Source organism: Clinocottus analis, unplaced genomic scaffold (assembly GCF_023055335.1).
Source record: "Clinocottus analis isolate CAN_PGR_092001 unplaced genomic scaffold, fCliAna1.0.p SCAF_2, whole genome shotgun sequence".
Classification (NCBI taxonomy): Eukaryota; Metazoa; Chordata; class Actinopteri; order Perciformes; family Cottidae; genus Clinocottus; species Clinocottus analis.
In genome coordinates this window covers 10,657,574-10,685,374 of record NW_027175931.1, presented here as the reverse complement: position 1 = coordinate 10,685,374, position 27,801 = coordinate 10,657,574, and the positions used below count along the sequence as shown (strand labels likewise).

General features: G+C 40.9%; 1 protein-coding gene across 2 annotated transcripts in view; it reads left to right on the top strand.

The window, feature by feature from the left end:
- Nucleotides 1-27,202, top strand: part of limk1a (LIM domain kinase 1a) — a 43,266-nt gene extending 16,064 nt beyond the window's left edge. Inside the window, exons 3-16 of one of the 2 annotated variants that reach the window (XM_068585425.1) lie at nucleotides 4,465-4,603; nucleotides 16,211-16,320; nucleotides 17,402-17,608; nucleotides 17,927-18,032; nucleotides 18,221-18,426; nucleotides 18,757-18,943; nucleotides 19,245-19,331; nucleotides 20,963-21,094; nucleotides 21,301-21,360; nucleotides 21,855-21,920; nucleotides 22,247-22,415; nucleotides 22,583-22,638; nucleotides 23,213-23,370; nucleotides 23,667-27,202. In XM_068585425.1, the coding sequence (XP_068441526.1) occupies nucleotides 4,465-4,603; nucleotides 16,211-16,320; nucleotides 17,402-17,608; nucleotides 17,927-18,032; nucleotides 18,221-18,426; nucleotides 18,757-18,943; nucleotides 19,245-19,331; nucleotides 20,963-21,094; nucleotides 21,301-21,360; nucleotides 21,855-21,920; nucleotides 22,247-22,415; nucleotides 22,583-22,638; nucleotides 23,213-23,370; nucleotides 23,667-23,838 (1,855 nt within the window). In that variant the 3' untranslated portion in view covers nucleotides 23,839-27,202. Of the gene's footprint in view, nucleotides 1-4,464; nucleotides 4,604-11,463; nucleotides 11,627-16,210; nucleotides 16,321-17,401; nucleotides 17,609-17,926; nucleotides 18,033-18,220; nucleotides 18,427-18,756; nucleotides 18,944-19,244; nucleotides 19,332-20,962; nucleotides 21,095-21,300; nucleotides 21,361-21,854; nucleotides 21,921-22,246; nucleotides 22,416-22,582; nucleotides 22,639-23,212; nucleotides 23,371-23,666 lie in introns of those variants that run through there. The other variant, XM_068585426.1, reaches the window with a different exon arrangement.
- Nucleotides 27,203-27,801: the final 599 nt, after the last annotated feature.

Here is a 27,801-nt window from a genome sequence, read left to right as displayed (position 1 = left end):
TGATATATTTATATGTATATGCTGAATAGTGACAAAGAGTTTGTCAATGTAAGTAATGTAAGTCATCTTATCTCCTTCAGTGTAGTTATTCATCCTCTTCGGCAGTTCAATTCCTCCGGGAATTTGATTTAATTCATTCATTCAGACCTGATGTGGTTTTCATTCAACTATCAAGCTCATTCACATCGACTGGGACAAATGAATCATGTTAGGTATTGACCTGGGTCAGGCCGCCAGCATGATAAATAGGATGCACAGTCATTCAAAAACATATTAGATCATGAAAAGGTCCAATGAGACCATGTCTCTGGGAATAATATGAATTATAATAGACTAAAACAATCCTGTGTATGGATAATTCATCTGGCAAAACATAAATGGAAAAATATTATTTCAGTCCTCTAAACACACACAAAAACACTTATACGTACTTTATTGTGTTTATTCAAAACTAGTAAGCCACATATTGAGAATACTTTGATCGGTGTTTGCTAACATGTCAAGTAGTGTTTGGCAAACGTGAGCATAATAAACTAAGATGCTGAACATTATACACGCTAATCATCAGCACATTAAAATGGGCCTTTGTCAGCAGTCAGCTCAAAGCACCACAGTTCTTCCTCTTATTTCTAGTCAAGTATTTTACTTAAATAAATACGTATTATTTACAGCATCTTGTGAAGTAATTATGCCAGAACTCAACTTCCTGAGTGCTCAAATGTGAGCACGCAGGAAGGTTAGAGGCGGCCTCCTTTTGACCTGGAAAAAGGAATTTATTTCTCTCAGACACTTTTAGCTAATTCCATCAGGGATTTGAGCAGGAGAGGGGAGTTGCAGATTTACACGTCCCATCCTCTCTGTCATTGGTTGTTTGCAGACCCTCAGGGGGATCCAGCTGGTTTTCATGGTGTCTGAAATCTGCTGTGCTGCCTCTCACTTGTTCATGGGAGTTATTTATGTCGCAGCATCCTGCCCTTTGTCTTTTATTGCTCTTGGTCACTGCGTCTTAAATCGATCAAACGCTCATGTTATTTAGTCCGTCTTGCCCTTCTGTCGTATATTCATCTTTTCTCATTCTCTACAACAGATTTTCTCGAACCCATTTGTTTTTCTGTCCTTTAATATCGTCATTAATTTCTTTGCTAAAGGGCCTGTAATATTTATTAGATGTTTTCACAGTAAGGTGTCAGGTTGTGAACGTGTGAGAGAGAGAGACCGCTAAGCTGTGTATATCCAGCTCGATTTTTGGAGCTTCATAACTGAGTGGGCAAAAACTCTCTCGGTCTTTCACACTGATAATCCTCTTACACGACCGTGCCGATGCTCACACAAACAGTCACATAAAAAAAATGCTGAAATGTGAGCACAAACACACATTGACACAATAACTGGAAAAAAAAACGGTTCATTATGGTGGTGGGATTTTATATATTCATAGAAGTTTTGAGCATTGCTGCCTGACTCCTCCACCCCTGAGATAAGATTCAGGCCCTGGAGGCTCTAGTCACTAGATGAAGAATAGCTTCATCATCTAGTAACTAATGTATTCACTCATATTGTTATACTCTGCTCCCAGGCTTTTACTATGAACTGAACCTTAGAGCTCAAAGATATCTCCTCCCTAGCTCTGTGTGTGTGTGTGTGTGTGTGTGTGTGTGTGTGTGTGTGTGTGTGTGTGTGTGTGTGTGTGTGTGTGTGTGTGTGTGTGTGTGTGCGTGTGTGTGTGTGTGCGTGTGAGCGTGCAAACACTTCCATGTGCACTTGTGTGTCCTCCCCAGGTATGACTTTGCCCCAGCAGGGTTTGCAAGATGCGTGTGTGCAGGGAAAGGCAGTTATTGAGTGGCAGAGAGCCGAGACAGCTGAGTAGCTCCTGGCTCGGCGCTGTGGACGTCTTCTAAAAGCCTTGACCCACTTCCAAGTCTCCTCCTCCCCCAATGCTCACCCAAACACGCTGCATACTGAAGCAGCTCAGCCACAATCTGCTGAGCTGCAGAGAAGCTCCGCATGCAGATGCTGGGAGGAGTGGGTGTGTCTGTCTGTTTGATAAATAAATTGTATGCGTGGGTCTGCATGTGCTGCAAGGTTATTATGTGTACCTACAGACATACACAGAATGTGCAACATCTCTGGCAAAGTGAAAGTGAGTCGCTGCATCTGCTGAATACATGAACGAGTTCTTAGTTACCAACCAGGCTCAAACATGTTCAACAGCAAAGTGTCTTCTTGTCTCTGAGAAAGAGGAAAAGAAGAGGAGACAAATACCTGCACTGCTTCGGGTCCCTTTTAAGCCCTTGCAGAACACATCTACAACAGGGTGGCGTGTGTAGGGCTGCAACTAACGACTCTTACATTATTGATTAATCAGTAGATTATTTTCTCTATTAATGGAATAATTGTTTGGTCCATTAAATGTCAGAAAACTATCAATCACTATTTTCCAAAAAACAAGAGTGGCATCTATAGTCAAATAAGACTAAAGAACAAACAACCAATTGAATACCACATGGCTACTGATTAATTGTATTGTTGTGTGTGCAAGGACAAGTCTGCATTGTAATCAATATAATATTACTTTTAATGTTGAATGTAATATCACATTTTAAACGTTTAATGAAGTTTGAACCTGGCCTGAATGAAGTGTGACATCAGCAAACCTAACCTAGAAAATGAGCCAACCAGTGTATTTATAATTGTCACATCAGAGCCAGACACTAAGAACTCAGTAATGTAAAAAAAATAAATAAAGTTAATCATATGTAAATGTAAATGATGGGATGAAATGATGGATAAGGTGAATTATTCTGCTCCAGTCTTTGAAGCCACAAACTCTTTAATATTTTCAGAGCAAACAGTCCTGGTTTTAAGCTGCCATGAGCTGGGAGGCCAGACAGCTGGCTGATGGGAGGGACGCTCCACTGGGAAGGAGTGAGACACTCGCTTTGTCACGGCCGTTATACACACACAGATTTATACAGATTGCAAGCAAGCGCTTACAAGCCAGATTCAAGTGCACTAACACACACAGAGAGACACACACACACACACACACACACACACACACACACACATATATGCATTTCCCATCAGCAAAGGGATTAGCACACATTTTGATTCATAGCCACATGCAGAGCAAATTTCCCAACCTAGCCAAAAAATACATGAAGATATGTTTAGAAGGCATAATAAAAATGAACACATTTTCTAGTCAAGGAAAGATCAGTAAAGTGCTACCTGAATTAGCCAGGTGTGTCTTTCCACCAAAAGATGTGTTACATGAGATTGTGTTTGATATATCCTTAGTCTTGTCACCGTATTATCTCCCTGTGTCTGTCTCCGACTCTTTGTCATCTGACCTTCACTCTGTCAGCATCTGATGCTCATCAGTCTGACATGGCTCTGGTTTTTTACAAACAGACAGAGCTCTGCTGATGTATATGTCTCATGCTCAGACTCTCTGTTTAAAAAGTATATTTAAAACAGGTTCAATTTCAGAGTAGCAAAACATGTCGTGCTGCTGTCGGGGCTTTTTTTAAATTGAATTTCTTCTTTCCTTTTTTATTAAGTTGTACTGTAATTTAAAGTGTTCAGTTTGACGTAGCTACACCCTCTTGTGTCACTTTTGGTTGCAAAAATGCAAGAAGGCAACAGCCAAAATGGAAAACTTTCAAAATGGCAGTCCACAAACTAATGAGTGATTTAATGGTGACTACGTCCACTTCTTATCTTCCCTTTATGGTAAAATCAGAATCAGCTTTAATGGCCATGTAAGCACTAAAAAGCATGTTGTTGTCTTTTACTAGTTTCATTATTTAGTGTTTCTCCGTTGTGCATCTACTCTGTTTTCCTCGGTCCAGTCATAGTTGTGTGCTTTGATGTGATCTCTCATTTGTCTGTTCCACCTCTCGGTGGTGTGTGGTAGATCCACAAAGGGATTATTATCAACGTGAAAACTATAATTTGAGGGCCTGAATGGTGTCATTAGAAGAGTCAAGTACAGTTTAGAGAGTGCAGTACAACATCAGGTTGTGTCAACACAATGACATTGTATAGTACCTGCAGGTCTGAACTGCTGATTCAGTGACAGACTGATGATGTTGAACAATGTGTTTTCTGCTTTCAAATGTAGAAATACATGGTACACCTAGTGCTGGAAAATAAGAGTTGATTATTCAATCACTTATTTCACAGACAATTTATGAACAATTTTCATTATAGATTAAATATTTTTGACATTTATTGAGCAGATTTGCAAAATATATTCCAGCTCTATCTTTTTAAAGGTGATTTTGTATTTTTTTATTATTATTGTTGTAAATTAAATAACGTTTGCTTTTGGACTGTTAATACATTAGTGCAATTTCAATACATCACTCTGAGACCTTATGTTGTTGTTTTCATGCTAAAAAAAGTGTTCATTAATTGCTCAACTGCTTGTGTACCTCTTCCCGTCTCTTCTTCTTTCAGGTGCTGTGAGTGCAGCGCTTCGCTGTCGCACTGGTATTATGAAAAAGACAGACGGCTCTTCTGCAAGAAGGACTACTGGGCCAAATTCGGGGAGCTGTGCCACGGCTGCAATGACCCGATCACCACTGGCCTCATCATGGTAATCATCTCCTCTCTCGTCACCTGCCTGGTGCTTTGTTTGCTGATGAACCTCGAGTTACAGCTCGCAGCTGTGACACTCACACCACGCACATACATGCAAGAGGACAAAAACACAGACACACACACACACACACCTGAGTCCATGCATTCACAGCCTCACTGGTTGGTGTGTGACAACATACAAACACAGAGGATCTGTGCCAGACCCGTAACTGACCCTGAGGCCTTTGCTTGCTTTATCAGATCGTGTTACAGACCACCGGCGAAAGTCGGAGCTGTTGTTGTGACACAGGAGAGCAGGGAGGTTCGTGTGCAGAATAGATGTGGTCAAATCACCGGAAAGCAGATAAACAATATACTGAGCCTCCGCTGATAAGTGCTGCTGCATTATAGAAAAGACAAGAAACAAGCATCAAAGGAGAGTCGTGTCTATTTGTTGATTAGTGATGGAATCACACACTTTCAAAGCATGAATAAACTGATTAATAGTGTATGTTGTGGAAATAGAATATGTTGTCAAAGGGTTTTTTTTTTTCCTTTCAGCGAACAGCCAGCAGCAGCACAAGTGCAGGTGCAATGTAATTTTCCTCTTGCAGTGATGCATTTCTCTTTGTGCCTGTTCGGTCGTCTCATCATGAACTCACCCCCACAGAGCTGGTTGAAGAGGTGCAGCTGCAATTTAGATGCTTTTTTTCAGCCCCAAACATAGACCACCTCCGAGTACAAATGCAAGGCCATTCAGGACGTCGGTTTGCAAAAGCACAGACACACACATGCCACTGCAAAATCACACACAAAACACCAAAAATGTATGTTCAGTTTAGCCTCTTTCAATTAGCTTAACAGGTTGTCATCAACTGTATTAAGACTAAAATGTCAATGCCAAAAATTCTCAAATTCCAGCTTCTTAGGATTTGTGTCTTTATGATAATAAACTGAGTTTAAAAGAGACAAAAGAAAACTTCTGAAGACGTCTCCTTGGGTTTTGGTGGTGTGTGATGGGTATTCATCACTGCTAAACTTTACAGAGTTGGTTTCTGTAATCCATGTTGTGTTCAAACGAGCCAGTGAGGTAAACATTTTAATTTAATTATCAGCCATGGCAGCAGACGATATGAAAACTTTGTCAGCTGTGGGAGGCTTTGGAAAACTACCGCCTGTCTACTTTACATTAAGCTCGACAGGAAATTATCCAGAGGAAACATAAACTAATAATTTGCATTCATTAAAGACACATCAAAATGGTAACTTTTTTAAATGTGTACTAGTAAATTGTACACAAATATGGTTTGACTTACATATTTTAAATTTATTTTTAAAATACCAGTACTTGTAAGTATTTGTCATTTAAATGTCCATCTAGTTCATTTTAAGAAAGATAAAGGGCCCTTTTACGATATGTGTCCTAGCCAGTTTAGGCAATAAGATGCCTCAAAGCCTCCCAAAACCCAGACTGTTGACTGAATCAATAATTCACTGACTGTTGGTGGTCCTTGAGAAGGGGAAGCTGGCTCAAATGGAAAGCTGAGTTCATTCGTTGCACATGAAGCATCTCCTTTGACACATGTGCCTCCCGGTCAGATACAGCAGCCAGCAGCTTCTGGCAGGTCATGTGTCACGGTCACGATGAACAGAAATCATTCATGGCTCGACCTTTCTCTGCATCTCTGAGAGAGAGAGTGTGTGTGTGTGTGTGTCTGTGTGTGTGTGTGCGTGTGTGTGTGTGTGCGTGTGTGTATGTGTTATCATTTACTGTGCCTCCAGACCGCCTGCCCTTTGCAGTGCAATCTCAGTAATGAAACATGTAGGAGACTTTTAAAGTGAATTAGGTTGATTGATTGCAACACTCTTTCCTTCTCTGGTTTATTGCTCATCTTACAGTGCAAAGACACTGATTTACTGTCTCCGCAGTTACACTTTAGTAAATTTGACATCGGTCAGCCAATCCGCCCTGAGTTGCCAAAATGACCGGACCAATTGTATTACCATGCAGAGATGAAGGTCAGCTTCCGTCGTCTGTGCCTCACCCAGGAAGAAGGAGTTCACTCCAGTCCTGCACGGTCACTCTGACATATGTGCAGATGAGCAGGGAAACACAGTCCTATTTTTAAAAGTCACTCATGAAAAGGTTTCTGTCACAGTCCGTGAGAGTTATTGAGGAGGCTGTGAATCCCAAAAAAAAGGTGAGAGATGAGTGAAAGTCTGAAGACAGAGACGTAGAACCAATAAAGGTGATGTCCAGTATACATGCTGAGCCTTGCTCTTTAAAAAAACAATGTTCAGGAATAGTTTTCCAATTGTAACATTATTTTTATTTATTCATACTTTAATTTTTGTTTAGTAAACGGTAATATTTGTTGACGATGAGAAGTTATTGAGGAGGCTGTGGATCCAAAAAAAAAAGTGATTTGTTTTTGATTTGGAGGTTCTTTGACATTTTTAAAATTTGCTCATTGACTAGTGTACTCTCTTGATCCGGCCTATTTCCTCACTTCGTGTATTTAAATACAGCATTTTGCTCCAGTGGATTAGGATGGATGTCATGGAGCTTTAGGGCCTCAGTATGCCTCAAAAGGGCTTTTTGGATTATCTGCTGTTTATAACCGCCCCTCCCTCCTCGTCCACGCTGGTTCAAGTGTCGAATGCCCCAGATCAAGCGAGTAAGTGAACCTTAAGTGCAGACCGGACTAGACTGAAACATTATATAGAGGAAATTGTGTTTGTGCACACGCTGGTGTGTGCATGTTTAGGTGCAAACAGTTGTGTGTGCAGCTTCATCAGCTGCTGCTTCTGCTCCTGTGAGTAAACTGCTCGTAATTCAGCCAGAGGAAGTTACTCAGTTATGCACTGGCCTCACTGAGACTAATTTATGTGCTGAATACTAGTTAACTAATGTAATTGATTTTCCCCTTCACTCTAAACGTCCACCACACCTGTGACTGACAGATGATCTCCACTCTCAGTCGAGAGTCGGTCATCAGCGGATGGGAGCGGGGCCAGACATCGACCGGGACTGTTTGATAAAAACTTTGGTTTCACGGTTTCGCCCCCTGACTGCATTATCTTTGCCGCACCGCTCCGAATCAGTATGCTCTTCACACCTATGTGTCCATTTCACCTGCAAAACATGAAGCTTTGGGTCAACCCTTCTTTGATTTGATAGTGATGATGACGGTGAGTTTATGTTAGTGAGATAATACACTCAGTTTAAAATGGACTTGAGGAAAAGCTGAAAAAAAGAGTAAGTAAATATTACAGTAACCTTGACTAGATCAACTTGAATGAGCGGATAAAAGGCTACTTGTTTGATTTGTGTGATTGCCCAGTAATGCTAGAAAAGAACTGGTTTCTATAACTTTGTCTGTCGCATGTGTGTTAATAGTTGCTCTTAACAGCCACACTAAGATAATCCTCATCACAGAGAGGGAAAAGATCCATTATTGATTTAATAGGGAGATAGCAGTGCTTCAGATAGTCTCTCTTCATAAGTAAACCTCTGGCTGTTAGTCCATTCGGTCCCATTATTGTCATGACAAATAATGAATTGGCTGTTTTGTGTATTTCCATCATGTGAGTGCTTCCAGAAAAGCTGTTGGTGATTTGAGCTTCTTAAATTCTGGGAACTTTGTTCATTTCTTTATTCTCTTTCTTAGTGTCTGAGATTATAAGAAGTTCCAAAATAGCACAAGGTGAAATCTAACACAGTTCCCTGAAATCCTCAATGCTTGGGATTTTTGGGGGACTTTTGGGTCCACATCTGAAAGTTAGATGCTGTAACGCTCCCCTCATCACATCATTTTCTGTTTTGATTTAATGGATAGATTTGGATATTTCCCTCATACATGGTTACAAATAATACAAGGAAAGCAATGAAAAGCAATAATGGATAAGAAAAAATAAAACATGATAGACTAATAGTGAATATTTTTAGTGAAGTTTGTTTCATTTGAAATGTGCTGGAATTTGCTCATGACTAGTATTTTCAATCATAGCTACACATTTAACACGTTTTATCTCATGTATTGGTTCTGTTTAAACCACCTAAAAGATGCCACTAGAGCATTTAGAGTGATGTCCTACACATGTTTGTGGTTAATATTAAGTAATATTGATGTTTTGGGGTTTCGTCACCAATGGAAAGCCCCAAATATTTAGTGTACTTTCTCAACTCCCACTGTTGTGAGGGAGTTGTGGTTGAGTAGAAACAACGCCTCATGATTGTTTTGTGTGGGAAGTGTTGGGAAATGGTATTTGTTAAGATGTTGTTGCTGTTCAGGTCGTGACACTGTTTTCCTTGCAGCAGGATCAGTTGTTGATCAGCTGTACGGCGCTCTGCCACAGTGTAGAAACCTGTTCGACATTATTTAGAATACAGCAGAGTTTTCTTTTCATTAAAACTCCTGAGGGAGGTCAGGGGTCAGGCCCACGTAGAGGGGAGTCGAACACAGCTGCCGGGGCTCAGTGTCTGGCTCAAGAGCACTAAAGCTGGATGACTCAACTCAAGTCTTTATGTTTGTTTTAAACATTACAGTGAATATCAACACTGAGATTAAGAGAGATCATAACCTGATCAGTGACCTTCAGTAAAGGGTTTCATGGAAAGGTGTGTGGTATTTTCTTTTCCAGAGAGGAACTGTGACGTGCGCAGCCACCTCTGTGTGGGTTGAAATCCCCCCATGTGGGCTGCCGAGTTGACTTTTGACTAAACCCTTACTCCACCTCACCGTATTGAACATGAAGTCAAGTTTTCAGTGATGCTACCAATGGTGATATTGTCAGTGTTCACACAGCTTGTTTCCTTGTTTTCGCTGCCTCCAAGTAGCCTAGTGACAGACACAAGGTGCAACATGTACTACCAGTTTATCACAGATATGTTGGTTCTGAGCAAAACAATATTATTTTTGTGATGCAAGAAAACTTGCCTGACTCTAAAGTTTACATGAAGTGAACAATGATGTCAAAAAGTTTATATATATATACACACACACAGATACACACACACACACACACACACACACACACACACACACACACACACACACACACACACACACACACACACACACACACATATCTATGTGATGGTGGGACATGCTGTTATTCAGGATAACAATGAATAACAGGAATGAATAACAAAAGACAACAAAATGTATTTACTTTAGACTACGCTGATGTCCAATTTATTTTTCCCGTTGTATATGAATGCACTTACAACTGATGTATAACGGCTGAGTACTGTTACCACACAGGAAGTCCTGTAAACAGTCCAGTCATTCAAATCGAACATTACCACCACTGTTGTTGTATTTTCTGTTTATTGACCTTCTGTCTGGACTTTTCTGGTGCAGTTACTGATGCAGCTTCCACAAAGTAATGTCCACTCTAACTTGTTCATTCCTGTAGCAGCCTGTTTGCATTCTGCAGCTTTAACACGAGGACCAACAGGCAGTGCAGCGATTATTAATATCTCCCCACTCACACGGTCCTCTTGAGAGGTCGACACATGGCATGCAGAACATGTTATGGACAGGAACAAAGTCAGACAGCAAGGACGAGTGAGACACTGAGCCAGAGAGGGGAGGCGGGACAGAGAGTGACGCAGCAACGAAGATAAACCTGCAGAGAGATATACGAGGCAAGAGAGGGGAGGAAAGTAGAGAGGAAGGTCAGAGCTAATAAGACATATAAATTAAGATCAAGCAAGTATACCTCACGTCTTAAATTATACTCAATACAGAGCTGTTCTCTACATTTACGAATGACAATAACATCACACTTATTCTACATGTGATCTACTCACTGTGTTACGGCTCTGTGTCTGTTGAAAGTGGAAATTCTTGTCATTTTCTGAGTTTAATTGTCATGTGGTCATCATCTGATAAATATGTAACGAGAGAATTATCTAATCTATTCACTGTTTCTCTGATTATTTAATCCAGCAGTTGCGAAAATGTCAATCAATGTTTACATTGGTCAGCTAGACAGTTGTAAGAAAAAACAAGTGACTTAAACACACACATTGTGTTCGAAAAGTAAATAAGAAAGAGCTTCTGTTTAGGATTTTCGGAACAATTGTGCTTGTAGTTTATATAATTAATTTCACTTATAACTACAATTAGGACTTGTGTTGAAACAACTAATCAATTAGGCGATTTACAGAAGATGAATGCGCAAAGGTTGATTTTGATAATCAGTTGAATCATTTAAGTCACTTAAAGTCACACTTTTTTTGTATTTTCTGACCTTTTTATTGACTTAACGTTTTATCAGTTAATTGCATAAATAATGGAACTACCTATCCATAATGAAGATCATATTTTCTCATATTTGTTGCAGTGATCAGAGGAACAGAATGACACTGGCAGTGAACTGTAATTTACACTATTTTCCAGAATGTGCAGCACTGTTTGTGTTCATGCTTGAAGCAATGTTATTATGCCTTTGTTCCACTTTCGCTTTAAAAAAAAAAAAATCCACACAAAACACAAACAAATTAACTAATGTAGAACATTATTCTTCCACGTCAGACCCAATGAGTCAAGGCTGTAACTGTCACCCTGCTAGTTTTCACTGGTCTGTAAATGTGATCGCAGGAGCGTGGGCGGAAGAGAAGGGGTGAGGAATTAACGGAAGACACCGGGAGATGAAGAAGGGTGGAGGGGGTGTGAGTGTGCTTGAAGCAGCCGGGTGGCGCGTGTGCAAGAGTGGGCGGGGCCAAACAGGAAACGATGAGGTCATAGCAAAAGCGAGAGAGACGAGGGAGGGAGGGGGCAGAGCCAGGAGGAGTGACATTGATTCAGAGATGAGCTCAGCTGCAAAGGCGTGGGCTGCTCCCTCTCTCTCCTCCTGCAACTCGGTCTCTCCGGCCGGTTCGGCTGCTGCCTGGGTTTTGTTGTGACAGCGCCTGCCTCACCAGAATGAACTAGAGCAGCGAGGAGAAGTGCCAGCTTTCGCTGATATGGTGGGAGACCTGTTTTTCTGGAGCTTCTGCTGTCTCAGGCTTTGGAAAAGAGATAAGAAGGTGAGGCTGTTCGCTGCTGCTGCTGCTGCCATGAGTTACCGGGTGTCTCCTGGGTGATGTACAAGAGCCGGCCGGCGAGGAGGCAGGGAGGCGGACTGCCTCAAGCGGCTGGTTGAGATGGTTTTCTATCTGTATCTCTTTGATTTAAAATCTGAAGCTAAAGCATGATGTTCTACGCTGCTGCTGTGTTTTGTGTGTCATCTTAAAGTGGGTCAGTATATATGCCTGTGCCTCATCATTTCAGATTTTCTCGTCTGTTACTGTAGAGCAGAGCGCCCTCGCTTTTTCTTTTTTCATCTCATGAAAAACTGATGAGCCATGGCACGCATGCAATTTATTGAGAGCGTTCTTCCTCAGATAAAAGTAGGATTCAAAGTGTGTGAGTGTACACATGTAGAGACGTCTGATAACTGTCACTGCACCGATTTATTTTTATTTAATACCTACATGCTGGCCACACCGTAAATCACAGTGGATGTAAGACCAACAGAAAGAAGGAAACAAGCTGAAACATTAGCATTTCTAAAGCCGAGGCCAGTGGGTGCTGTGATAGTTTGTAGCTGGCGGGGGTTTCCCCTCAGACAGCATCAATGTGGCCCACTGTTTTCTCTCTCAGGCTTTCAGTCTAATTGTATTTGCCTAAATGATGTAAACTTTTGAAAGTCTAAAAAAAAAACAGGATCATGTCATCCTTTGACTTTATTTCCACTCCAAAAGCCTTAATCACAGCAGCATGAAACATCTTGATCATACATCTTATTTCAATCCATCTTGAGGAATTCCCTTTGGCACATTTTGAGGATCTTACGTTGTTGATTTTAAGTCACATATGGATTGTGTGTTTTCGTTGAGCCAAAGAGGGTTGGCTTTTTAAGTAAAGTTCATTACATCAAACATGAGGGTTAAGCAAAGTCAGATCTCCTATAATTTGCGATGCCTTTCAGAAGCACCTCCAGCTGTGTTCTTATGAGCTCATCGTTCCACATTTAGCCGTAGCGGATTGAAGTCAGAGGGTCCAACTGGTGTTTATGTGGGACTTGTTGAGGTAAAGAGATCAGCAGGCATTGAGAGGTTCCTGATGAGGTCCTGCTGTGTACGAACACATGCACTTATACAGTCATAAGTCATGTCTTTTATTCATAATGCTCCTTGGCACTTCCAACCTCTGTGTGCTCAACAACAGCTTGACCCAGTGGAACTAGTTCAGAGGCCGGAAGCAGTTTAAAACAACTTATCAATTATTAAGAAGTTGATTCATTGACTTATTGATTAATCACTGTGCCTTTTATTTACAAGTAACTTCCTTTATATGTGAACAGTTGGTCTCTATTGATGCACTTCATCTGTGTTTTTCTATTACTGACGCTTGGCAGGCACACACACTCAGGCCCCTGTCATCACCAGATATAATCAACAAGGGAAATGTGAAGTGAAACTTTCACGGGGAAAACCGAAAATGTGTTGAAAAGTGAAAGATTGGGCAATGTTTTATCAACTCCTGAAGGAATTTTTCTCTGTATTATTATTAAAATCTTCAGATTTACTTTTGGGTCATCTGGTAGCCTATGAGTCACCATATAGTTTCACACTCAATAAAAATGTTTTACCATTAGGTCTAAACTAATTACAATGTCAAGAGAAGTGCTAACGTAGACCATACCTCAGGAAAAGTCAACATGGTCTGGAAGAGTTGAAGCATCCCTGACTGACGACCAAGATATTTCTTCACTGTTTAGTGTTGCTGAGAGCATTAGAGCTCCATAAATTACTCCAAATGGCTTGAAAGGCTCCGTTCACATTCCACAGCTAACTTAAGGTCACACAGATAAATCATTAAAAACAAACAAAGCTTTAGGGAACTGACAATCCAGGCCTCTAGAAGATCAAATTAAACATCTGAGGGTTAAACTGAAGCAACTCGTAGACAATACAAGCATAATGGAATAAGACACTTTGTTTTGAGGGATCAGAAGAACACACATAGGTATGTTTGGGAATAAAAAGTTCAGTGTAATAACCTTTTCTGAAGTTAAGGTTACTATGTGACTGAGAACATTGTGCTGCAACTCAACAGTTACTCCCGCTCACCTCTCCCCCGGGAGACATGTGTACGCAGTTTGATCTGCTGTTACTCGAAAATGCCCCGAGGCTACATGACCGACTGAAAGGCAGTCACACACTCGCTAGCATCATGAGCTAATTCACAAATGACAAAATACTGTTTTAGTCTTGAAGGTTTGATATTACACAGATTGATGAATTATCTGAAATTACTCCTTCCCCCTTTTTGTCTTTCTTTTTCTACACTTTGGTCTTTGGAGAGGATGCATGTCCTTAATGTGAGCAGCAGCTGTCGCCTGTCAAGTGTGGTTTAGGAGATAGAGAGAGAGAGAGAGTGAGAGAGACAGAGAGAGACAGAGAGAGAGAGAGAGAGAGAGTGTGTGTGTGTTTGTGTGTGCCATGCCTGGCCTGCCCGTCTGCCTGGCAAGCAAATGGCAGCCACAGTGTAGCCACACACCCTTTTTATCTCCGTCCAGCTGTCTTCTCTTCCTGTCTCTCCAGTTGTTGGGCTGCACCTAAGTGACACACATACACACACACACAGACACGCAAATAAAGAACAATTCACAGGCATCCACATATATTTCTGATGCTAAAAATCATGTTAAAACAGTTGCATTTAACTTTGAAATCATCTTTCCATAACACAGTAGTCTTATTTTGGTAATGTTCTTGGATTTTCTGATGTGTTGTGTTTACTCTCACTGGCAATATCAGACAGTAATTGTTTATGGCTCCTTTTTATGAGGCTGCTTGGAGGACACATAAAGAAATTAAGTCGGTCAATAAGCCCTACAGCTGCTTTCTTCCTTTGTCCATTACAAAGTTATTACATCTGTGCTCTTTCCTCTCTCTCTCTCTCTCTCTCTCTCTCTCTCTCTCTCTCTCTCTGTCTCTCTCTCTCTCTCTCTCTCTCTCTCTCTCTCTCTCTCTCTTTCTCTGTCTCTCTCTCTCTCTCCTTCTCTGTCTCTCTTCTCTCTTCTTCATCTGCAAGTTGCCTGTTCTGCGTCTCCTATTTGTTGCCAGGTCACTTTTTATTGTTTTCACTCGAAAAGCAGAAACATTGGGGATAGAAAACCATGACATCACAAAGTACAGCAAAGTGGGGATGTTATCTTACTCCTTTTATAAAAACCAAGCGGGGGCATGTTTTCCTGGTATTTTGCTGCAAGGTTGTGCTCAGATTAATTACTTGAAAAGCAGTTAATTAATGTGCTTGTCAGTGTCTTCCCCCAGCAGCCTGCGGGCTGTCAGCATGTGTTTATCTGTTGGTGTGTGTTCTCGGTTTCACTGCTGCTCTCCAAGGAGGGTGGGGCAGCAGACATATGGCTGTAGTGATTTAATTGATTCTTTGATCTTCACATGTTCCTTTTTGTCTCAGTAACCCTGTTTATTTACATCTTTATGGACCATTTAAGTAGCGTTTCTGTTTTCGGCTGCTACGTAGTTCTGCTGGAATTGTCCAGTAACTTATAAGGCATCTCAGACGTCTCATGAGCTCATGTTTTGGTTTGTTTTGGTGGTTTCTTATTTACAAATATTAGTTAACCTTTTGATCTAGATGTTTTCTCTGAATTATGCATTTTAATATAATGTAAATGTAGCTTTTTAAAGAAATAATATGCCAAAAAATAATATGCTTTTGCATTTAATGGGTGCTTCTTTGTTCTTTTCCCCGCCTCACTCTTGGTATACTGAATTTGCAATGCAGATCATTGCAGTTGAGAAGTGCTGTCAGAGGGCTTACTCCCTCTTCAATTTTCTGCCACTTAAAGCACAAAATGAAACCACAAGCACAGCCTTCGGGGAGCAAACGGCTCTGGTGGACTCGACCCATCGTAGCTCATGTTTAATCATAGAAGTCATCAGGTTAGTGGGTGGGTCATTAACATACATGGGCGTAAAATTACCTGAAACAGTTAAAAGTGGTCGATACTGATATATGTGGAGGTGTGTGCCACTTAATCTTTTCCTCAGTCGATCAGAGTCACAAGCAAGGGCAGAGGATTTAATGAGCAGCAGTAGAAGTGAGAAGGAGGTTACTCGTAAAGTTTAAATGACATTACATTAAAGTTGATCCATTCATTTTTGCGTGATTTTAATGATTATAGTGTTGTTTTCTCTTGTTGGTCTGAAGAACAACTAGAGCTGAAGCGTCAGCATCGTCCTCAGTGTGATTAATCAGCTCATTGCCTGCCTGCTTTACCATTACTCAATTCCCTCTCTTGTTTGTAAAACTGCCCTAAGCTCTCGGAACGGGATCTGGCAGTAGCAAATTCAATCTCCCAGCTCTCGGTATTACCCTCAGTGACCAGACCTCGCCCTACTTCCTCATCCAGTTATCAAAGCCTCATGTTGCTTGTTGCTCCGGTCACATCGGAAACACTGTTGTGAATTCCCAGCCCGCAGTGTTTTCATTAGAGATCAGAAAACAATCCTGTTGACATCTTTGACATCACATTTTCACAGCCCAGAGAAGCCTGAATGCTCTTTTGACTGTGTCTTCGTCTTTTCTCTTACCAGGTCGCAGGGGAACAGAAATATCACCCAGAATGCTTCACATGTTTGAACTGCAGGACATTTATCGGTGATGGCGACACATACGCTCTGGTGGAGAGATCCAAGCTCTACTGGTGAGCCTCAAGCACAATATTATAAGACCTGAATATCAAAGTCTGTCAAAATCAAATCGAATATGAAATGTAAATTGTTTCATTCCTCTTTAACTGCCCAATGTTTTAACACTGGCACACTGCCCCCCCCTCCCCCCTCACTAATTTAGTTTTAGTTAGTTTTTCCTATTCTCTTTTCTGCAACAAACTAATCCACTTGAAATCCCTTTGAAGTGTAATGCATCCACAAAAAACGCATAAGAAGACAAAGCTGCAGTTGAGTGACAAATTTTAAATTTATGCAGCTTATTGTGTGCTTCAAAGACTTTTTGTGTCCTGACAGCTGAGTCAATGCACGGTGGAAATTCACTTTCACATTGTTTCGAGATGTGATGCTTTTTTTTCTTCTATTTTGCACCAAATATTGAGCCAAAAAAACTGCTCAAAGTACAGTGTCTCTAAGTTAGTGACAGAGGTCCCTGTGTATTCAGAGAAGATCATTTATATTCACTGCTACAGTCCCTTTTTATGTCTCTAATTGTAAACCTGAAAAATAACAGAAATGTGTTCATTCTGAAAATGATTTTAAGGGTTGTGTTGGTGTTACTGTCGGCATTCAATGTGCAACAAGCTGCACGACGCAGAGATACAAACAAACAGAACAGCTTTGTCCTCTTGTCTTCTCTGAGGTGGATCCACTCTGAAGTGGATGATGACAGTGTGATGGTCCCAGATCATTACGTTTATTGAAGTGTTTACCAGATTGGGGTCAAAGCGACCTGTTTGTTTTGTAAAAAGGTCATTCAGATTAAATGTAATCTCCGATGTGTTAGTTTTTAATCATTTCAAGGCTGTTGTATGAGTCCTCCTTACATTCTTAGAATTGTTTATCTTTCAGGGAATAGTGTTTTCCCAAACTCAGCAGAGCAACCTCTCGTCAACATCATGTGATGCTGTAAAACTGCAGTAATGAGAACTTGATGTTCCCCTTATGATTGCATGGACGGCTTTAAATCCCTCACCAGGATTCCCATTTTCTTTTTTTATAACTTTCTTCCTTCTTTCCCATCTATCCTTCCCTTCACTTCCTCTCCGGCTCCAGCGGTCACTGTTACTACCAGACCATCGTCACGCCGGTGTCGCCGCCGTGCTCACGGATCCCTCACACGGTCACACTCGTGTCCATCCCAGCGTCCGCAGAGGGGAACAACGGACGCAGAGGACGAGGTTTCTCTGTGGCCATCGACCAGCCGCTCAGCCCGACCAACGGCTACAGCCCTGAACATGGACACACTGTCAGAGTCTCCCAGTGAGTTCTTCTGTCCATGTTTGTGTGGGTGTTTTGTGGATTGTCCTTGGGTGAAGAGAGGAGACACTAATTCTAGAAGAAGAGGTCAGCGTGGTGGAGGACAAAGGATGTGGAAGGGCAGACAGTGTGATAGATGAGATTCATTTAGCATGTACAATAGAGTGGAAGGAAAAGGAAATGAGCAGAAATCTATGCCACTGTAATTCAAATGAGCTGAGACTTTATCAGATTACAGGTCTGTGCCCAAACTAAAATGTTTCAATGTGTGCAGAAAGGCGTATGAAAATATATTTTATTCTGCTTTTATTTTTTATTCAGGGTGGAACCAGACTGCATCAGTCCGGATGTGAAAAACTCGATTCATGTTGGAGATAGGATCCTTGAAATCAACGGGACGCCCATTCAAAATGTCCCTCTGGATGAGGTATTGACCACACTGAAAGATTTGACTTTATTGTATCACGAGCATGGAAATCTTCATCTCATTCTTTCCTCATTGCAGCACTGTTCAGCATTTCACCAGATTTGATCCATTGGAGAATTTCTCCAGCTATAATAATGACCTCTGCCGTTGTGGACTGACCCCCCCTCATCTGACCTCTTCCTCTCCAGATCGACCTGCTCATCCAGGAGACGAGCCGGCTGCTGCAGCTCACGATCGAACACGACCCTCACAGTCAGGAGGGAAGCTCATCAGAGGCTGAAGAGCAAGTGGACGGCCCCCTGTCCACCCCGGTGTCCGGGGGCCCTAGCCCCATCCTGCCCATCACACAGCCGCCCAACCCCGACATCAACAGCCTGAGATCACGTATAATCACGTAAGAAACAGATCTAGAGCTGCTTATTGCAGACTGAGATTGTCTTGCTACTTGCTCTACCTCCATCTAAATGTGTAGATTAAATATTGAATTGCAAAAGATTAATTACTTTTGATTCATCTCTAATTCGGTTTAGCACGTGATGGAAAGGTTGTAGTTGTACCTGTCCTTGATATGGATAAACTTAGATGAAAAATAATTTTTTTTCCAATGAGATCAGCAGCAAACAGTAATCAAATACTCTGCTCCCCTCTTCCCTACCCCTATTATTCCCCTCCTTCGCGTCTCTCTCTTCCTGTCGGTCTTCCCGTCGCTCCTCTCACCCTGCAGGAGGAGCTACAGCATTGACAAGTCGCCTGGCTCGAGCAACGCGGCGTCCCCCATCTCCCAGAGGAAGGACATCAATCGATCGGAGTCGCTCCGCGTCGTGTCGAATCAGACGCATCGCATCTTCCGCCCCTCTGACCTCATCCATGGAGAGGTGCTGGGGAAGGGCTGCTTTGGACAGGCCATCAAGGTAGATTCGGGCACAGAGACACATCTCGCTGTCTGTAAAGTTCTTCTGCAGCGGTTCAGAGAGCAAATGTAGTCAAACTCACAATGTCCAGGAGGTGGCAGCATTGAGACGAGAAAGAAGTGTAGAGAGGCAGGAGGCGAAAATGTTTGGGGTTATAACAAATCCTGAACTTTTTTTTAATTTACCATGCTTACATGCAGAAGGCGGAATGAAACTCACACACTTAACGGTTAATATTGCCTCAGTCTTCCAGCTTGTTACTCAGCTTGATTTTTTTTTTTTGCATCATTGCATCTTGTAGGTGACCCACAAGGAAACTGGGGAGGTGATGGTGATGAAGGAGTTGATTCGCTTTGATGACGAGACACAGAGAACATTCCTGAAAGAGGTGAGTGAGGATGGACGATCTGAGAACAGAACGAACAGAACTATGAAATCATGAAGTCAGATCATCAGATCATTTCATAACCAGTCTGTTCATTAATCATCTCTCTTGAATAAAAACATAATTTTAATCAGGAAAAGGAGGGCAGGGCGTTAAGATTAAGTTTCTTGCCGGTTTGAATTTCTGGACCACCTGGAAATATCTGTGCTGAGGAGGTAAAAGAAAAGAAAACTTTTTTAGCTGAAAATTTGAGTTAAAAATAGCATCTCCTGTGTGAATGTAGGACATGACTGTATAAAAAAGGGAGGGTTCTTTTACCTAAAGTAAAATACAGGAAATTACCTCTGAAATAGAACAAAAGGCAGCATTAATACAGTCCTTTCTCCCAGAAATGGTGGAAGAGCAGAACTTATTTCCCTGCCACCCAAAGCTCCATTTATCTCCCGTCCTTCCATTAATTTGCAAAAATAACAGAACTTTTCTCATACGCTGAAGTTTAGGCTGCTGTCGGACTTCTCCAGTTATTTCTTTACGTTTGAAGTGATCTGAATTACCTCTGATGTTCCTGTTTTATGTTCAGTATTGTAGACTCACCCACTAATCCAGTTAACAACCTTCTAATCGGGATGTTTGAAGTTCAGGAAAATTGTTCCCATATGTGTGGAGATTTATTTTAGGTCACGATAACACAGAGTCTTTGCTTTGTAATTGGTGTAGAGGACGACAGAGTAGAAAGAGTGGCTATAAAACAAACCCCCGACCACAATGAAGCATGATTATTACTCTCGCTGGCTGTTTGTTTGTAGGTGGCCTAAATCTCAGTCAACTCAGTGTCTTGTGATCTGGTTTGAGAAAAGGAATTCACCAAACATATATGACAAAGGCATCATGAGACTTAAGGATAATATTTCAGGTTTATGTGTGTGCAATAGAGACTTGGCTTCGTTCACACCCCTACCCTCAGGGGGGGAAATGTTTTACGAGGTGTCATACTGTCGTAGTGCTGGGAACACTGCTCGTAATCTCTTACACCACACTTGTTGGGCAGCTTTTTCTTTGCTTGGCGCTCTGTGTTTCTATAGCAGTTCTCAACTATGCAGGAAGTTTCTCCGTTGCCTTGCTTATCAAAATAAATAGAGCATAAACCTGTAAGCATGTGTTGTAAGGGGTTCTTGGACAATGTGAATAAAAATAAATAAACTAAAGGTGCGATATCCATGTTTGTGAAGGAGATGACGCTGTACACCTGATTAAATTCAGTCTGCACATTTCATAGAGTGCACCCTTTTGACAAACAATCTTACTAGAACTAATCTCTAAACTCGATTCCCTGAAATGAATTGGAGCATTAGAGGTGCTGGTAATTTATCTTTCGGAGAGGACCAGATAGTCTGTTTTCCTATTTTTTTTAGTCTTTATGCTACAAGCTAACAGGCTGCTGCAGCTACACATGTATGTGTCTGAGTTGTAGCAATCTTCTTCAAGATAGTGAGGATTGGTGGTTTCCAAAATGGCAAACTATTACTTTTAATTTTACTCAAGCTTCATGTTTTTTGCAGTTTCCACTTGTCCAAAGTCAAACTACAGCAGAGCAGAATTCAGTGTATGTGAACAGGTCTGCGTTGTTTCATCAGGTGAAGGTCATGCGTTGCCTGGATCATCCCAACGTGCTCAAGTTCATTGGCGTCCTCTACAAGGACAAGAGGCTCAACTTCATCGCAGAGTACATAAAGGGAGGCACCTTGAGAGAAATCATCAAGAAAATGGTGAGAGGGCAGTCCGCCTGCAAACATTTGAGGTTGTCTCATTCCTGCTCAGTATTCGAAAAGCATAGAGCTATTAGTCTGGTTTTGCACCGCCTCAGATGGAGTCTTTGTGTTTTGCAGGTGTCAAATTTTAGTTAGATGTCATGATTCATTAGGAGCAACTGCCACTTAAGGCAATAACATTTGATTATGATTTTTACTCATAGGACAGTAACTATCCCTGGAACCAGCGAGTCAGTTTTGCCAAGGACATAGCTGCTGGGATGGTGAGTTCAATGACTGAAAATTGCATGGAATTGTAATAGTTGCTGGAAATTGTGAAGCCTCCACTGACAGTGATTCCTTAAGAATGAAGCAGTAAAGGAAAGTGCATCGCTTCCTTTTATCTTCACGGCTGTCTCCCTCTAATGGCCATGTTAGACAGTTGCACACTCCATACTTTTGGTCTGAAGAACAGGATAATGCAAAATCTTTCCCATCCCTCACTATTACGTTTATTTAAAGGATACAGTCCTGCAGGATTAGAGCACCAGTTTTTAATGTTTGGCCTCGATATGACTAGAATGAGTAATGTTGTGCATGACTGGGTTGTTGTATTTTACAAAGCAGCTGCTTGAGATGAAACAAGGCAGGATTGTTCCTCTTGGCATGGGCTTTACATTACAGCACAACTGGAATCTTCTATTTTTATTTTCATTGTATTTATTCTTCCTTCCTTTCTGTCTTCTCATGTCTGTCTGTCTATCTATATGTCATTTAGACATATCTGCATTCCATGAACATAATCCACCGGGACCTGAACTCACACAACTGTCTAGTCCGAGAGGTAAGTACGCGTGTGTATGCGTGTGTGCGTGTGTGGACATGCCTCATATGTATGTATACTATGTTTTCTTTGCGGATTTAACGCCTGTGCAGTTGTCATTTGCTGTGACACCTCAAAAAGAGCTTTGTTAGCGGTACCTTTCAGTGGAAACTTCGAGCTTTCCCTACATTATTCAAACAAAGTCAGCACATCTAAAGTGTTTGGAAATCCCTCCCGAAGAGAAATTATAATCTTTAAATTCAATTTTAGGCTTTCTAAAGTTGTATCGCTCTCTCTTGCAGTATGTATGCTTGCAGCATAACGATACGTTTATTTTCCTGGTGTAGAACAACACAGTGGTGGTGGCTGACTTCGGGCTGGCTCGGCTCATGGTGGACGACAAGTACGAGGAGAAGTTGTCGCAGGGTAAACTATCCGGCCTCAAGAAGCACGACCGCAGAAAGAGGTACACCGTGGTAGGAAACCCCTACTGGATGGCTCCTGAGATGATCCACGGTATGATCAACAGGGACACTTTTGTCTTTTTAAGTACAATGAAATACTCATTTATTTATTTAAACCCATTCACACATTCCTAACATGAAGGAAACTCCAATTGATAACTATGTGGCTTTTCTCCTGAAAGTTAACAACTGCTTATTTCTGTCATTTTCTTTTTTCAGGGAAGAGCTACGATGAGAGAGTAGACATCTTTTCTTTCGGTATCATGCTTTGCGAGGTGAGTGACCTTCAACTGTCAGTACAAATAAAAAAGCTAGGTTTTTCAGAGTGGTTTGATTTTTTTCTTTTTCCCAAAAGCTCAAGCTTCTTACTTTAAAATAAAATCTTGCTTCAGCGTTCTGAACTTTGTATTTTGACAGGTTTTGTGCAAAATATGGAAAATGCAGCCTTCTGTGAAAAATGTCAAGTCCTCCCAATATTTATGAAAAATCAATTTAAATTTACGAGGGAAAAGTTGTGCTTCTCCAAAATTCAAGATATTTGCTTTCCATCCACATAATTTGGGCTCAAGCGTTTAGTTCAGTCTCTCTGAGGCCCGATAATATGACTTCCCCAGATGGACACCATTAGTAGCCAGAGAATATTTTAGGGATTAGAGGGAGCAGAAAAGCAAAGTTGTCTTCATGTGGCTTCTTACGGGCAGACAAACGCTAGTTGTGGTTTGCTGGGAACGATCAGCTTCAGTTTGGAGGGTTTACTGTTTTCAGCAGATCGGCAAATAAGAATCCATGTTTAACTCTTCTTTCTCTTCCTCGCTGTTTTTCAATTTTGTTTTTTTGGCCCTTCTCCAGATAATTGGCAGGGTGAACGCGGACCCAGACTACCTCCCCAGAGCGATGGACTTCGGACTGAACGTGTCTGGTTTCCTGGAGCACTTCTGTCCTCCTAATTGTCCCCCTGCCTTCTTCCCCATGGCTGCTGTGTGCTGTGACCTGGATGCAGACAAACGGTCAGATATCGTCAATAGAGCCACATTTAATCTGTTCCTCAAGGCACAGTTCACCCAACATAAATGTTTTCTTTACGTTCACTCAAAGTTTCAGGGTGTTATGTTTCTTTACCAAACATAAGATGTTCATGTGCAAACTTTCACTGAGAACTGCATTACCGATATTTTGAATAAGGAACAAGAACCAGCTCGTTCTAGCTAGAATTCTGCACAAAAGGAGTTTTATTGTGTTGTGAATGTAAATACATAAAATAATATTCTAAACTGAGATCCCTATTTGCTATTTTAATCTTCAGGCCAGCTTTCTCCAGACTCGAGGAGTGGCTGGACAACCTGCAGATGCACTTGGACATTAGTCTACCGCTGGTGTCTGAAGTGGACCAGCTGCACAAGGCCTTCTGGAAAAACCACAGCATCCAGAAGGCCTCTGAAAACGGCCTGCACACCCACCCCGAACAGCCGGAGTAAGGCTTAACGTGACTGGAGGAGTGGGAAGTTGGAGTAACCCCCACATGGGCGGCGCTCATCTGCCTCACGGCAGAGCAAAGGCTGGAGGAGTCGTGTCTACACTCCTCCATGTTTGAAGCTGCGGGCGTAGGCTTGCCCAGGCCTAACGAGACTCAGGGGGAAAACGTGGCTCTAAAAAGCCACTGGTCCGAGACGCACTCACACATTCAAAGTTAAATCAAGAGACATTTACTACAAAAGCTTGATTCTGCTGCACCCGAAGCTAACGTGGAATGTCATATGCAATCAGACCCAACTTTCACATCATGACTCAACTCTTGAATCATGTAGATTTCACATTAGCGGTGATACCATTCAGAAATGCTTAGTGTTGTGTGTAAATTCATATGGACAACGTAGTCATAATTATACAAGCCTTCAGCCTCCCCACTTTGGGCCGCTGCATTGTGCAGTACTGTACATGTTTGCAGGTGTTTCTGTGTGAGTTTGGTTTGATTTTGCTTTTTACTTAGGTATTAAAACTGAACTTAGGAAAAAGGCCAAGGAGAGGGGCCCACCTTTCGTACAAGACTCTAAAGCCCGAGATCGACTTGCTGACCACTTGAACAAGTCAAAGAAAACATTTTGAACTTTAAAAAAATAATTCACTGAAGAATGCATGAGTGTCGATAATGCTATCAGGTCATATCCTGGTTCAATGTGTCCTTTTGACCTAATTTGGTCAGAAACGGGGACACCTAAATGCGTCTGTGGCCCCTCTCCCTTATTTATTGTGTCGCACTGACTTTACATTGCGATCTTTTGCTTAAATTCAGTGCGTTGTCTCTCAATCTAAAGAGCTGTCAGTGCATCTCATTCATATCGACGTGGCATCTTATACATTCAAACACTTACCAGTGTACATTGTAAATGTTTTAAATATTGTAAATGTACAGACATATTTTATATACGTATGCTACATTGCCATATTTTTATTGGCTGACCAGTTAAAATTATGAAGAGTAAAAGTTTGACTGCATTCAACAGGGCACAGCTGAAAGCTTTATTGTTTTGTTTTTTTTCTACATTGTTACAACTGTGGCAGGTTCGGGGCTTTTAGCATTTACATTAAGAGGAATCGTATCACCACAAAATATCCCTGACCGTCAGTTCATGTGCTGGAGTAAATTTATTTGCAATGCTGGATTATCAAATCAAATCAAACTTGCTTATGTAAATCTGCATATTATCATTAACTCTAATAAGATGTGATTTTAGTATTTTATGGGCAATCAAATGCTCCTCACTTACTGACTTGTCTCATGTACTGTAAAGTAGTTCAGGTGTGGTGAGGTACTGCCTCATCATGTCAGCTGTCTGTCTACATATTTGTCTTTCCTCCTGTGGATGACCCACTGTGTGTTTACATGTATATGTCAGCTGTAAATATCACTGTATATATGTGTGTGTCCGTGCATCTGTCTGCGTGCATTGCATAAATATACGCACTCCTCAGAAATCATTTCTCCCACTGTCAGATATCTCTCTTGCACCTTCTAACAATAATGATCTTTTTTGTTCTCAAACTGCATGATGTTCTCGGTTTGTCCAACTTCTAAACCAAGCTACTTTTTGCCTCTCAATAATGTGATTTTAAATAAGAAAACAAAGTGACAGACAAAACAAGCTAACAAAGAAAGTCAACCTAAAAAGAATAGAGAAAAAACACATCATCTGTTTTTTTTATATACACATATATAACCACTGAAATCTTTTTGTATAGATTTGAGTACTTTAATTTGCACTATATTAGCAAATGGCAGGTTGAAGCCATGTTTGTTAATTTCCTCTCTTGGGCTACTTGTGATAAGGAAATAAATGATGTCGGTTCAGGTAGATATATGAATGCAAGACACTGATAGAGCCTTTTAACTGTAAAAATGGGATCTGGGATATGCATCCTCTTGATAGCGAACAGTTTCTTCTTATTTACGTGCATTTTTTGTGCATTGTTCAACATTAAAGTCATATATGACTGGAAAGCATGACTATATTTTAAACTGTTCAAGCTTTGGCACCAAAATGTCTTTGCTACCAAGAGGATGTGTTGTCCCAGCTCTGCCTGCTGCCTACAGAATGGTCCTTTGCGAATGATGTTCTGTGTTTTTTCTGATTGCTTGGTTTTGCGTGTGACGCCCACAGAGGCTGCAACCACTGCTGGTCATTCTGATATTATAGCACTTAAACTGGCCTGTCTCACCTCTCACCTCCTCGTCACACTCCTTTGGCTCAGGGCCGTAGTTTTCTGGATTTATTCTTCGTAATTCAGTGAACGCAGCAGCCTAAAGGGAGAGCAGGATTCAACACTTAACAGTGAGACTCACAGAGCATGTAACCTTCTGTCAATGTAAAGGCTGTAACACAAAATATGCTTCTGTAAAACAAGCCCCTGCTGGTTGATGCGTTCGTCCGTGGGCATGCACTGTACACAAGATGCTTTGCTATGTTTCTTTTCTGTCAGGCATGTGAGGTGTGTCTGTGGGGACGTGTTGAGGATCAATGAGAATGTTGCCGCAGCACTTCTTTGCAAAGGATCGTTACCTCTGAACAATGCTGTGCCTTCGATGTAAGCTAGCCTTGCCAACGACTCGAAAACGTGAACTGATTTCCTTTTCTATGTATCATAAGTGCAAGCCTGATTTAAGTGGATTGAATATCATTAATACAATGTTGTATGAGATCTCATTTTGTTCTGTATCCTATTTATGTTTTCCAGATCTACATTGTTAGTTTTGATATTTTAACATTTCTTTTCTTTTTTTGTTCTTATTTAATTTTTTTACACAAGCTGTGAAAACAATTCTGCACTTTAATCCTGAACGTGAAAATTTAGACTCTGAGGAGGCGACTATTTTTTCCCTTTTTGTCACAGCTACAAATAAAACTGTTGCTTCTAAAACAAGCCAAAGACTCAAGGTATTTGTACAATAATGATGATGTCTGCTATTCATACTTACTCCTTCAACTGGGTCTGCATTTGTAATACTGAACCACACATAGAGAACAAAGTGTTGGAGCGACAATAATATGTGTGGAATCTGCTGAGGTCACACTAGAAGAGAACTGCATTTTTGGCAACTATTTAATGTGTGGGCTAATTAAAGTGGTTCAAAATACTGCTGGCATGTACTTGGAAAAGAAAAGGTGAATTCATTAGAAATGTGTTAACAAATTGACCACCAGATGTCACTATTTATTTTAGCTGTTCATTTCTATGGTGAAATTTTATAGTGTAAAATAAAAGAATAAAATGCAGTTCTCATCCCCCAACATAATGGACAGTATGTATATGTTTTAGTGTTACTCATTTTTCAACTACAACTACTGAAGTACAGATGTATTATCAGGTAATCTAATATAATGTATCAAAATAAAATGTTGTAATCTTGGAAAAATGTCCTGTCCATATAATTATGTTATTGGATTACAGTTATTGAAGTATTGTTGTGTAAATTGTAGTAGCAATTGTATTTTTTGAGTGCATCATAATTGTTTAATTTTAGTACGTATATAAATTATTGATTTCATAATACTTTTTACACTACAAGCTGCCAAAAACAAATGTCGTGGAATGAAAAATGGAAATCGATAAATTTTGAAGAAGGTACCCAAGTAAAGCACAGGTACCCCAAGACTGAAGTACAATCCTGTACTTTACCGCATTCCACCACTGACTGACTTTATTCTACTAGAGTTACTACTAATACATATATTAATGTCTGGGGATAAAATCAGCTGCTCGACCACATGCATACATATAATTGTTTTAGCCGTAGCCCTTAATGATACATCATAATAATATTCCAACATTGTGTAATAGCGTTAACATTTATAGTTTTTTTCATGCACTGTGCCTTTAATGCGGACAATTATTTGACGTTGTTCATTTTCATGAGAAACGGCGCATCTTTTTTACATGCAGGT